Here is a 13,225-nt window from a genome sequence, read left to right as displayed (position 1 = left end):
AACGCATTTTTGGCGAAATTCAATAAAGCTGATTCCACTGCATAAGGTCAGCAATTTACTTTTAAAAAATGATATGATTGCAACTTTTAATATAACCCATGTATTTGCTGCAAGATGCTCTAGAAGATTGTGTAATGTAACCACCTGACCTCTCTGCAGGAGCAGAGATCACCCCATTTACCCTTTATTGTCTTGCTAAAAGCAATGCACATTTGCACGGTATGACAAAGTCAACAGCTTTTACTTCAGAGCACCTCAGGTTTCATGAGAATGAATTCTCTGCTCTGCTCCAGGAGAAGTGGAGTCACCTGGACTAGGCTCCAGGAGAAAGAATAGCAAGGAATGAACCAAAAACTAAATTAACCTCTTAGTTAAGCAAAGAATGATTGCACTCCAGACTAAAATTAAGAGTGTGCAGCAGAAAAGCAAACTGTAGGATTTCATGTTCAAGGGGACCCAAAACATAATTTTAAACAGAACAGAAATATTGTCTAAGAAATCCTAGAGACTCATCTCATACAGGAACTTATTTTACCTTTCCTAGCAGGAAAGTATCATTAGGTCTGAAATGGATTCCAGCAGAACACCAAGATTATCCTGACTACTCTCCTTGTTTTAGCCTCAAGAGGGAAGGCTGTCTCCTTCGACGTAGAATACCAAGTTCCTTCTCAGAGCAGGTCAGAAGATGGATTCATTTAATTGTTCTGGGAAGACTGTGGGGAAACCCTGGGCTGGATGACCATGAAAAACAAATTCCTTCTGTCACAGAAATATTTTTGTACAAACGCACATAGATTTCTTCAACCATCCCAAGGTGAATCTTTCTTCAAAGGTCAAAGCTGCAGGGCTGGATTAGGATTGCACGCAATCTGCCTGAGCCTTGACATTCTGACATTCCGAAGTTTGCAGCTTTCCCCTCCCATACACAGCTGATGGAAGTAAACTCCTAATCTCTCTGAAAGTGTGGCTTTTACTAAGCACCTTCAAAAATCACACACGGCAGCACCAAGAACTCTGAAACAAGCATATCAGAGCAGTTTATGAACATAGCTAACATAAATCTTACTGAGTCAATAAGGCGAAAGTGCTAATTAACCCCATTTTACAGATGGGCAAGCTGCAAACAAGAAATTTACCCAAAGCCAAGGAAGCAGTCATATCTCAGACCTCCTATGCCTGCTCTTAGACTGTAACTACAGAAGTGACTTTCTCTTGGACTTGGCATTTACTTTCACCCAAAAACATTATAAATAAATATTTAAATTTACAAGTCAGACTTAGGGGCTGGGTCTTTTTTGCCCATCACTAAGGCTAATGATTTCAGGCCTTGGAATATAATTGTCTATTTTAGCATTATCTTCTAGGTAGACTTCAATTCACTCTGCTGTAATCATATTGTTTTTTCAGTACTACCAGGAATGGAAACATTACTTTGTCAGTAAACAAGGCAGATATGACTCAAAATACACTCAATGAGCAATAGGAGTTAATTTTGCAAAGCCATTTTTAACGGCTCTTTCACATTAAATAGTCACTGTCAGATAGCCAAGTGGAGAGACATCATTAAACCCATGACATTCCAATTATTTCTTAAAATTAAGCTTACAAACAGCATTTTGCAGCATGCACAACTTCCTAAGCATCAAACCGATCTGTTCCAATTTATCAATAATTTTCAAGCCAAGAAAGGACTGGCTTCCTTTGTACACTGCGTCACATGGGCAGTTATGTCTAACCTGATGCCAGGTGGTTTTCTGCCCTCTCATAAACGACTGGGACAAGAGTCAGAGACAAGCAATAAACTGATTTCTCCATGTGTACAGGGACTAAACAGACTAGTTGTTCCAAACTTCCTTTCAAATCTTGAGGAATGATAGTGAAGGGTTTCTTCAAATATATTCTTCCCAAAACGCTCCAAAGAAGCACCATACCTGATTCCCAGGATGTCCTAAGGCTGAGCAGTTTACCACATTTTGTGAGCACTACTGTACATTCCTTGTCACCAAAGAAGCCAAGAAAATCTGTACAGTTGGTGACAAGTTCAGACATCACAAACAGTGGTAAAATTGATGGGGGAAAAGAGTCAGCATGATGAATAGGCTGGTACTGAACAGCAGGTGACAGATCCACATGCAAAAGAGTGGCAGGACAGGAAGACATCTCCTTCTCGGCAGATGGATAGTGACTCTCAATCATTTTCAGGAAGAAAAAAGAAGGCAACTAATACAAAACACAGAAAGGTGGAACTAATTTCTGGATCACAAGCACATCTATTCCTCTGCATTATGATACTCCAGGGGTGGAAATCTGTATGTTGAACATCATCAGCACTGGGCAAACACAGCAGAGTACCACAAATGGATGTGATTACCCCTAATGCTGATTTAGCTAGGAACTGGTGTAAGTTTGTTAGCAATGACAGCTTTCATTCTCTCACTCTTCATTCTTAAGTTCCCTAACAAGCTCTTTGGGAGACAATCACATTTCCCCATTTATGCAGGGTTGTGTAGAGCCAAAGCTTGGATGGGAGGCACCTAAAGAACAAACTGGTTGCATGACAGGTGTAGGACATATTTTTCTTTAACCTAGCAAAATATTACAAGTCACACTGTCTTGCACAGCCATAAACAGAGGCCCAAGCATCTTTAGTAATTAAATATCCCATGGTGCTTTTCAAGAATCTTAGTAAATTTTTTACTCAGTAATTACATTCTCTATCCCTAAAGCTCCCTCTGCAAGATCAGTTAGATAAAGTATTCTTCATTTCCTCTCCTAAAAATCACAAAGTGATGTTGAACAGCTGCTGTCATCTACCTCAGAGGTGGATGCTTTTTAGTGGGAAGCACAGGGAGATCTAGATCAAACCATGATTCTGATAATGACAGATAACCCTATAAACACCATTGAACATGCTCCATGCAACTAGCTGCAGTTTCCATAGTTAATGGGTACAACATGCTCCAAAATCCTGAAATGAAAAGCATCATGAAAATGCAGAAGGTGCTGTCTTCCATACAACCTCTACAGTCATTTAGGTAAGTTCACACAAGATGTTAGAGTTACTTATGCTACTTGAACACCTGCTGCAAGCTTCTTAAATAATCAGAAAACACCTCCCTGCTTCTACCTATGCTAGTGAACTTTCTCTTGCTGTGTGTTGATTTGTACTAGATGTTTAAAACACTAAGCATGTTCTTGCAGTAATTTTCTGCTATCAGTACTCCTATTCTTCACCATCTCTCAAATCCATGTCCTGACAGGAAGTTTGAAGAGAAGGACAAGTCACCTAGCATTCCTTGAACAGTCAACACTTATGGTCTAATCCCACATTTCTGTATCAAACATGGTACTTTCTAGAAAAGGATAAGGTTTGGAGAGGCAGAGCAGTTTGGCCTAAATAGGTATTTTGACACCATAGGTTACTAACTCTATTTTTCCAGCTGAGTTGGCACTGGACTCCATTGGCTTGCATTGTATTTTCTTCTCAAGGAAAGCCTTTGCAAAAACTGTTTGAGCTTCACTGAGACATGTTAAAGAATTAATTACAAAGTAAAGCTGAAGGAGAAAATTAATTTTGGAAACACAAGAGGTTACTTTTCTTTTCCTCCCTTTTCTGGAACTGGGGGAGGAAAGGCAGTTATTTTCATCTTCATGCTGGGGGCAGGAGCTGGGAGCTGTCCAGTCGATAACCTGGCCATCAGAACAAGGTTTGTAATTAAAAGGTCAGTGACCTGGAAAGCTGGGGCCTCACTCTCAGAGCTTCTCAGTAATGACGGCACTATTAAATTAAGACTGTTATGAAATCAATGCTAAAAAAGCTTTCATGGTAACGAGATTCCATTCAAGGACATGCAAACTGCCTCATGAAATGGACTTAAATTATTTAAAAAAAAAGGAGTAATAAAAGAGGGTTAAATTGAAATCTGCTGAAGAATTTGCTTTTTTAAGCCCTCCAGCAGTGGGCTGTGCCCCCATCCCTCAGGTCGTGAAGGTGATTCACTTGGGTTTCTTTGACAAAGGGGAAAAGGCAGGTTCAACTTCCAAGAATGCAGACTACAGAAAGAGAAAGAAAATTAAGTCAGTTTTCTACTGGAAGTTTCTGGGGTTGACAGCATTTGTTTCCAGGGGATCAAGTGCCTTTGAGCTCTGACTGGGAAGGGCTACATTATTTAATGTAGAATTAAATAATTTTTTCATCTCTTCAGAAATCACCATAGTCTGGCATCTTGACACTGGAAAAATTTTCTGGAACATTGATGCACTGCAGAAAACCTTCTGAGTGGACATTTTCCCAACATAAGTCAACAATTGTACATTAACTTGCTTTAATGCACCTCTGTTCTTCCATCACTATTATTTCTGAGCTCCTCATATGCTTTCATCAGTTCCCACAATCCCACTCTGGAAAGGCATTACTGTAGTCATTTTACAGATGAAGAGAACAAGCAACTAAGAAAACAGTTCTTCATCCAAGATGACATAACAAGTCTGGAACCTCGCTGTTTTGCCCTTCTCTGCCCCAAAAACCCAGCACCCTGAAAACAGAGCTTCCCACGTATAGTGCATTTCTACCCCCTTTCTCTGTCTTGCCAGAACGTAAGAGATTCAGAGCACACAAAATTAACAAGCCACACGAGTTACCGGATGGGTAACTGAGCAGTGCAGGACATCTGAGGCACAACAGTTAAATGACAGACACATTTCCACAAGGGTTTAAGCCCCACATGCTGTCTAATTACTCCCAAGGCGCCGCTGATTCTGTGGCATGTCATCAGCAGAATCAGCGAGTTGGACAAAAAACAAACAGCATCTTTTTTTTCTTTCTTTTCTTTCAGATACTCTGAGGGGAAACAGCTGTTTTTCCCTTCATCTGAAGAAGTTCATGATAAAAAGGAGGAAATGTCATAAATTACACAAAATGCCAGTGTAAGCTTCAAAGAAAATGATAAATGATTCTAATAACTTCATGTTTCTCATTAATGCCTCTGTATATGGGAGTTTAAAAGTGCTTAAGACAACAGAGAAATCTCATCTGACTTTTGAAAGCCCTTTTACAAATCCAGGATACCCTCACTCTCCCAACTGTCATCAACACTCTATCACCCCATGTGCCAGAGAGAGCAGTTCAGCACCACCTGAACTGCACAGAACCAGGAACACCTGATTTCAGCCTCTACAACTACTGCTTCACCAAACCCAGTCCAGCTGATAATCCTGCAGAAACTTTCATTTCTCATCTCACTGAAATGTACTAAACCAAATCCAGCTCCTATACTAAAACGAAATAAAATTTGATAGGCCTTTACGAGGAAGGCAATGCTTACAGAAAAAGAAGAAAGTATTGTAATTCTAGGCAGAACCACCTCTGTGAGTCTCAGAAGTGAAATTTCTTAAGCCAAGTCAGGCTTGCTGGACCTTTTTCAACTGGCAGCGAGGGCTCTCTACCAGACAGCCTCAACAGGGGATACACATTATCACTGGGATGACAGGGACTGTACAGCAGAGAATAGGGAGAACAAACCCTGTAGTCCCTCAGCTACTCAGGCCCAACCAGCCACGACATCTGTGTTCCAAGAACTGGCTCCATCTGCTAGACCACACAGGTACCACGCCAGCACCGCACACAGGCCACATTCCATATGGACACATTTCCAGTGACTGCTGGGTACAGGCCCTACTGGACCCTACTCCTTCCTATCTCCTACGGTTAAGTTTAGAAAAAAAACAATTAGCACAGAGGGAAGGAGGGCTAATTAACACACAGGAACAAACAAACAGTTCTACCAAACCATTTCTGCTCTTTAGTAATTATTAGCCAAGTAATTCATAAGAAGTATTAGTCCGGCCACAGTTTCTCTGCGCCTCCATCTCCCCACCCTTCCTCTTCTCCCAGTCAGGGATTTATTAAAATTAAACAGATTAGATGGAGCTCCTGATACGAAAAACTGTTCAGCGAAGCCTGCGGTGGGAAAGTGCAGAGCAAACACCAGAGACATTTGTCTCTAAATTGCTCTAAATACCTTCTGCAAATGAAATTCTAACCCAGCTGTGTTGAGAGAGAAAATGAGGACTAACTGGTCATTGTCAGCACAGAAGAAGATCAGGCAGTTATAATATTGCACGATATACTGGGGGCTAAGGATCTCTCGGCAACAATAGATTTTGTATCAGGTTACCCCGGGTAATCAGCACAGCTTTTAGGCTCAGCTTTCCCTTGCTTCATTGCTTCGATGATAGAGTTGAAATCCCCAAGCTTTTATGATTAATTACTCCCCGTAGGTCCACATATTTCAAGGAAAAACTCATGGTGCACAGCGACCAACAGGCTCCAAATTTTAATGTTATCCTGATGGCAGGGCAGGGCAAGCAACATCCCTGATGATTGGAATGTCCTCTTAATTGGCACTAGGACAAGCAGGGAGAGGATCACACTCAAAATGATGTGCCCGTGAACTACTTGTCATGACATCATTGCCAAAACACAAGGCTGCCATTCCCTTCTAGGTCCTCTGCTATTCAGGATGAGCAAACTGGTGCATATACTTGAATTCTCCATCTCATGACTTCAGGTCTCAGGCATCTCAATAAGCAGTTCATAACTCCAAACAGAAAAATACATATTTCATGGGCTTCCCTACTTCTCAAAGCTCAAGATCTTTAGCTCTAGAATTTTATGTACCTTGAAGTACTTATGACTTCAATGTGTATGTGGGTCACTCCCCTCTGAAGTTTGGAATTTGTATTTTCAGTATCATTTCAACACCATACAGTGCTCCACAACACAGGTAATTAACTTCAAGTTAAAACTGTTGTTATTTATGTCTTGTGGTAAGCAATATTGTCCCAGGACTGCAGCAAAATATAGAGTGAACATCACCTGGAATGCACTGCAAGTTGTGGAATAAAAACTTTAGAAATAAAGTAGGAACAAAAGATATTTCCACTATGAGTCAGAAAGTAAAATAAATTCTCTGTAGGCAATGACCAAAGTATGCTGCACCTCACTAAGATGATATAGGATTTGTCAGGATCTGTTCTATCCCTGCTATAGTAAAGGGCTAAACTCAGTCAGTAGTTTACCATTTCAGCCTGAAAGTCAGGTTGACCCCAAGCTTGACCTTAACCTGACCTTGTTGACTTTTACCAGGTTCTTTGCCTCTCGCTGGCTCTCTTTGGAAACATTTGACCTTTTCACCCAGCGATTGGCCATTCTAATGCCAGTGTCAGTAAGGTTTGAACTGACCACAACTATGAACCGTCCTCATTGCAGAAAAGATCTGATAACAGTTAACCAGAAATTTTCCCATGTGTCTTTTGTACTCTACAATTCCACATCTGGTGTAAATATTGCACTAGTCAGTTGGGAAGAAAAGAGACTGATATTTCTTATAAAGCTCAGATCTTCTTTTGAGACTGACTAATTGCTTTGTCTGTAACATCTAATATTCCACAGCAGTACATTTTGACTTTGCATTAATTAAAGGTCCCTCATTATCACTGAGATCACAGCCTAAAGAGTTCATACCTTTCTTCTTCAGGAATGCTCTTCTGGTTGCAAGAGGACTTTGGCGGACCCGTGGATTCTGTAAAAATTTCACTGCCGTCACAATCTGAGGAGGTAGGAGGATTGGAGAAAAAGAAGAGAGAAAAGATCCAAGTTAGACATGGTCAAATCCCTATTTTATATTAGGCACTGTGGACTGCAAGGTAAGACAACACACCCATCACACACAGATGATCTGGACACAACGCCAACTTTCAGAAATGGTTCAACAAGTATCAGAGTTTGTGGTTTAACTCTGAACAGCACAACTATGGTGTTTAGCCTAGAAGTTTCTTGTTTAATTACTTTGGGAGCAGCTGTACCTGTACAAAAAACTCCTTAAAGATCATTACGTGTTTCTGTTATTTACATTGTGATCTTCTTACCTAAGTTGACTTGTACAGTTAAAGCCAGCCTGGAGTCAATGCATGTGATCTGTAACAGTTGGCTTATTGTAAGAATGCTTCCTTTCTATCTGACCTAAAGCTCCCTGAAGATTCTAAGAGATTAAGGCCTTTTCTGCCATCATTCTAATTTATTGAAAGCAATAAATAAACCTCAGCTTCTCATGACTAGCGAAGAAGCGACTTCACATGTTTTGGATCACATAACAACAATCAAAAAAGTCACTTGGAATGACACAAATGGGTAGGCAAGAAGTTAAATTTATATTGCACACCAGCAAAAGCCACAGATGACTTTCGTCTACAAACTGATTTCTGCATCCTTCTTTAAGGTGACAGAGCACCTAAAACAGAGCACTTATACAAGCAAAGGGTAAAGTCTGGGGTAATACTCAATGGCGGCATCAACAACAGCACTAGATGTTTACATTTCCATTTAGTGCCAGTGAAACGTATTTGATTTTTTTCTTCATATGGTAGTTCCATCTCCCACATACTTCCCTATATTGTTATACACGTTATTACATGTTACTGCACCAGTGATTCCCTCCACTTTTATACAAAAACATCTGCTCTGATTGTGGCATCATGAGGGATAACGTGCTAACAGCACATCCATGTGAACGAGTGGAAGAGATGACTTCCCTTCTCTAGTGCTGAAATTAACCATCCTAGTATGCTAGACCCATGTTATTCAGGTCTTTAAGAGTTTATCTTAAAACACAGTCTCTGGAATTCAGTTCCAAAAAGGTTTCCAAAACTGTGACAGCAGAAAAAGAAGGGAAAATACAGCACCACTCCTGAAATCACTAAGTTTCACTTTGTGTTTGAATCAAACACTTCGAATATGCATTTCTGGTCAGAGAGCAAAGTTCTGATGGGTTTAATGGCACTTTCAATGTACTCCTCAGTGCATTCCATCAATGTTTTTTTCTTTTAAATTGCATCTCTTATTTCTTTAAATACATTAATCAGGCTAGTGTAGGCAAAACGGATCCATTGGACAATGCAATAAACATGAATTATCATCTATCCAACATGCATAATGGCTTAAAAATACATAATAGCAGGTGTAGTTTAAATGATTAGTTATTACACCTGTGGTGGGTCTGATTCAATTGGGGAAAATCATCTTTAATAGGTTAAAAGGTTTAGATCACCAGGCTTCCCTTAAAGTGGCTGTAGAGAGGGTATGATGGAGTACGCTGTCATTACTAATTCATTTAAGAAAAACATGGGGGATACAGCAAAGAACAGCATAAACGAGCGAATCCAATTTAAACATCAGGTAAAGCAGAAAACACCTTTTAAAAAAGCATGATAAATGAATTTGGAAGAGAGATGAAATTGACATATTTATTTTAACGGGAATTTGACAAAGTCCCAGCACACTTCAAAGTTGGGAGGATAAAATGAATGGGGTGTTTTTAATTCTTTTCATTTTCTTGTTTTCCTGCATTTTTTCCTTAAGTCCCATTCAGTAATTTTGAACCACAAAACAGCAGAGAAAAAACCACCCCACATAAAGTGTACTTTGGCTTCATTTATGTGCACTTGATCTGTCTCCAGCTGAAATGCAGGTGACAGGCAAATCGCAGATTTAAACTGTGCTGATACTGCTGTGCCAGATGCAGAAATACAAAGCGCCCAAACTAATAACCTTAAGATAATATGCTGAATAAGAAAGATGCCCAAATGAGCAGACACGTGAACATATCAAAGCCACTCTCCTTCTAACAATAATTACTTGTTTGTGTCTTCAGATACTCCTTAACACTCCCTCCCACATTTAGTGAGATAGACACAAACGGCCTGCAGACTTGCAGTTCTGCAAGCTCTTATATTTAATTATCAATTTTTAAGTATTACAAAACCTGTGAGAAATAAGCAGTATTTTTCATTGTGCTAATTCAATCACAACCATGTGAACATTTCATTGATTCTAACCCTTTATTAAAGCTTATTTTTGCCTTATAAAGATGTAAACATTTCAGTAGTAAATTTCAGTCCAAAATAAACTTCTATTTTATCTCTCCCCTGCATTACTTCATTATTCACAGGCTTTTTAGTCTTAAAACAAAATGAAATTACAAGCAACAACTCCATAAAAAGAATCCTGGACACGTATTCCTCCCTCCGGTAATCCCATGTTTCTCATACTGTGTTTGCATTTACCTCTGAACATTCATTCCTATAGGCTGAGATGAAATGTCTTCATTTTTACAATTAATCTCGTATACATGAGTAACTTACGAAGCAATTTTGGCCATGTCAAAATGCCAATATTTTCAAGAAACATACACAAGAATTTCCCTACCTTCTATGGATCATTTTCCTTGCACAAACAAGAGCAACTGCACTCCATAATTTAAACAACAGAAAAAGGAGGAGGAAGATGAGAAGACTTGCAGTCCTATGTACAGCCAAAAAAATCATGTGGCAAATAGCACTCTGACTCAGCTGCTAACATTGTTCCATACTATTTCTGTAGCATTTGTAACACTTCTCCAAATTTTTATGGTATTAGGACACTGCCAAATAATGAGCATTGTATCACTGTGTTGATTTCTAGACTGCCAGCATGCACTGCCGAGCAGACTGGCTTTATCTAATGGATCAGGTACTTGTACTAAAGAAAGAGTTGTATTTGGTTTTTAAAAGGCCAGCCAATCCCATAAACTCGCTTTCCCACCACCACTTCTGCAGTGACAGGATCCACAAAGTCATCTTTCCGACTGGGAAGAGATGGGTGGAATCCTGCAGCAGGTTATGTCCTACACTTTGATTTTCCAATTAAAAGATCAGTGTCACTGCTCATAGATTATATTTGCAACTGGACAAATGACATAAATTCAGGACAAATATTCTGCTTCAATGTCAAAAATATAAAATAAAGACAGGAACTTTATTGCAGATGCTGTGGAAGGGCAGAGGGCTGGCAAAATTCTGGGCCAAAGCACAGCACTTGGACGCTAACTTAGCAGCCAAGGCCCTTCATTCCTAATTTCCCTCCCTTTTGTGTTAATGGGGAGGATAAAGACAGCCTTATTTCTTATTGTGCTCAAAGCTGCAGGGTTTCCAATAAAGCAATCTAAGGTACTTTGTCGGCTGCTTGCATTAAAAAAAATAAACAATGAAATTTAAAATACTGTGGCAAATGCTTATTCTCTACCAACTCAGAAACAAAAAACAAAATAACAGAAATGTAAAAGATCTTTACCAATGAAAGTTACAAAGGATTTGGTAAGAGTTCCACATGGAAAACAGACTCAAAAGCCACCAGGAGCGCAGCCTGTAAGAGCTCTAATAGATTTCCTAATACTGGGAACCCTCTGTAGGTTATTACTAAACAGCTTTTGTTGATAGACTGAGACTTTGAGGTGACCTGTGATGTAAAGGTTGGGTCTGAATTATACGTTGCAAGGGATGGTATTTTGTCTTCCAGAGTGGATCTGTATCTGTTTAAAAGCAACACTTCTTTTCATTAAGCAGAGGCGGCCCAGGCCATGAACTATGCACAGACAGTTTACATTACATGTGCGGAAGCAATCAACACTGGCAATATACATGACGTATGTAAAAGAAGTTGGAATTAATTTTTTTTCCAGTGTATTAAAAAATAATAATATGGCAGTATCAACAAACACTCAACCTATTTCAGCCAGAGCAGAAGGCCACAGCTATAGGGCAAATGGAACTGATCAATATATTAGCCTACAGCAACACCCCCTCAGTGTACGGCTGTATGTTTGCAAGGCTCGGAAGATTAAATTGTCTGTGAAAGGTTTCTGCACTCCTACTCTAAAGGAGATACCCAGAATCCTGTTAACAAGCATCAGGCTAAAGCCAACTTACGTTTTAACAAGGGCTGACTTAAAAGCCTGGCACAACAGTGAACGAGAAAACCCCTCGCAACAGAAATGCTGTGTTTTAGTAAGAAATCAGTGCCCTGCCAGGACTAACTTGACAAATACGGTTATCGGTGGCACACGGAAATAGTTGCAAAGCAGCTGTTAATCAGGGAAACACATCATAGAACGCTGATGCCAGCACTCGGGGAAATGCAAGGGGCTAATTATGAAGCCATATATCTCAGTAAGGAGGCACCGCTCCCGGCCCAGCCGCGCTCCCGCCCGGGGCCCGGCACGGCCCCGGCGCTCTGCGGAACGGCACTTGCACGGGAGTTACCTGCGGGCCAGCCGGCACGAGGGACGCTTCAAAGCCCCTGCGACTTCACCGAGATTTGAACGAAAACGTACAGAACGCCAGGAACTGTTGCGCTTGAGATGTAAGCTGGAAACCTACAAAGTTGGGCAGACCTCAGAGTTGGATGGAGAAAAGTTTAAAAATGCTGCAACAATGGCAAAGCCCCCATGTAAAACAGTGAGGGGGGAAAAAAAATACAGTTGAAAGCAAGATTCATGGGAGGCAGAAAAGGAAGATTCGTGGGAACAAAGGCAAGGAAGAAACACACTTTGAGCCATATCCGAGATGAAGAACCTGGAACTAAGAGAATACAGAAAAAAAAAAAAAAAAAAAAAAAAAAAAAAAAAAAAAAAAAAAAAAAAAAAAAGGAAAGGAAAAATAGGCAAACCAAGGGGAAAAGCAGGGGAGAAAAGAAAAAATAAAAAGGGGAAATCTAGGTGCTCGGAACTTGGACTATGAGTGACACCTAACTCAACGGCACCTACATGAAGGATGAGGAAACCTGGCCGTGTTCCTGTCATGAGTCCTGCTCAGGCTGGAGAAAACGAGGTTCAGGGGAAACCTTTTTGCTTTCTACAGCTCTCAGTCAGCAGGTTGTAGCCAGTGGGATTTGGGTTCTTCTCCCAGCAAACAAGCGACATGACAAAACACAGTCTTAAACTGCACCTGGGGAGGTTCAGGTTGGACACCAGAAAGAATTCATTCACAGGGTGACTCGACATCGGAAGGGGCTGCCCAGGGAGCGGTCAGGGAAAGCCCGGACGCGGCTCTCAGCGCGCTGTGTAGCTGACAGGGCCGTGCTGGGTCACAGGCTGCAGGCCGCGGTCCCGGAGGTCTTTCCAAGCCGACCCCGCGAGGGCGAGGCCCGCGGCCCGGGGCTCCCTCACGGCGGCCGCGGCCCCGGGGCTCCCTCACGGCTCCCGGCCGCGCGGACCCCGCGCGCCCCCTGGCGGCGCAGCCGCCGCCGCCGTCAGAGCCCCAAATTAAGTGTTTTCACTCAGTGGAAATGAAATGTTTTGCAAGATGAAACAGAAAGAAAATTGAGGTTTTAGGTAATTACTAGTTGGCATTT

At 41.0% G+C, this 13,225-nt stretch overlaps 1 protein-coding gene across 1 annotated transcript in view; it reads right to left on the bottom strand.

The window, feature by feature from the left end:
* PEX14 (peroxisomal biogenesis factor 14) overlaps window positions 1-13,225 on the bottom strand; it is a 67,595-nt gene that overhangs the window by 28,285 nt on the left and 26,085 nt on the right. Inside the window, exon 3 of the mRNA XM_041419618.1 lies at window positions 7,526-7,610. Coding sequence (XP_041275552.1) covers window positions 7,526-7,610 — 85 coding nt within the window. The remainder of the gene's footprint in view (window positions 1-7,525; window positions 7,611-13,225) is intronic.

Source organism: Onychostruthus taczanowskii, unplaced genomic scaffold (genome assembly GCF_017590055.1).
Source record: "Onychostruthus taczanowskii isolate IOZ18803 unplaced genomic scaffold, ASM1759005v1 scaffold61, whole genome shotgun sequence".
Taxonomy (NCBI): domain Eukaryota; kingdom Metazoa; phylum Chordata; class Aves; order Passeriformes; family Passeridae; genus Onychostruthus; species Onychostruthus taczanowskii.
The sequence above is the reverse complement of the archived record's forward strand: the minus strand, read 5'-3'. Positions and strand labels throughout refer to the sequence as shown.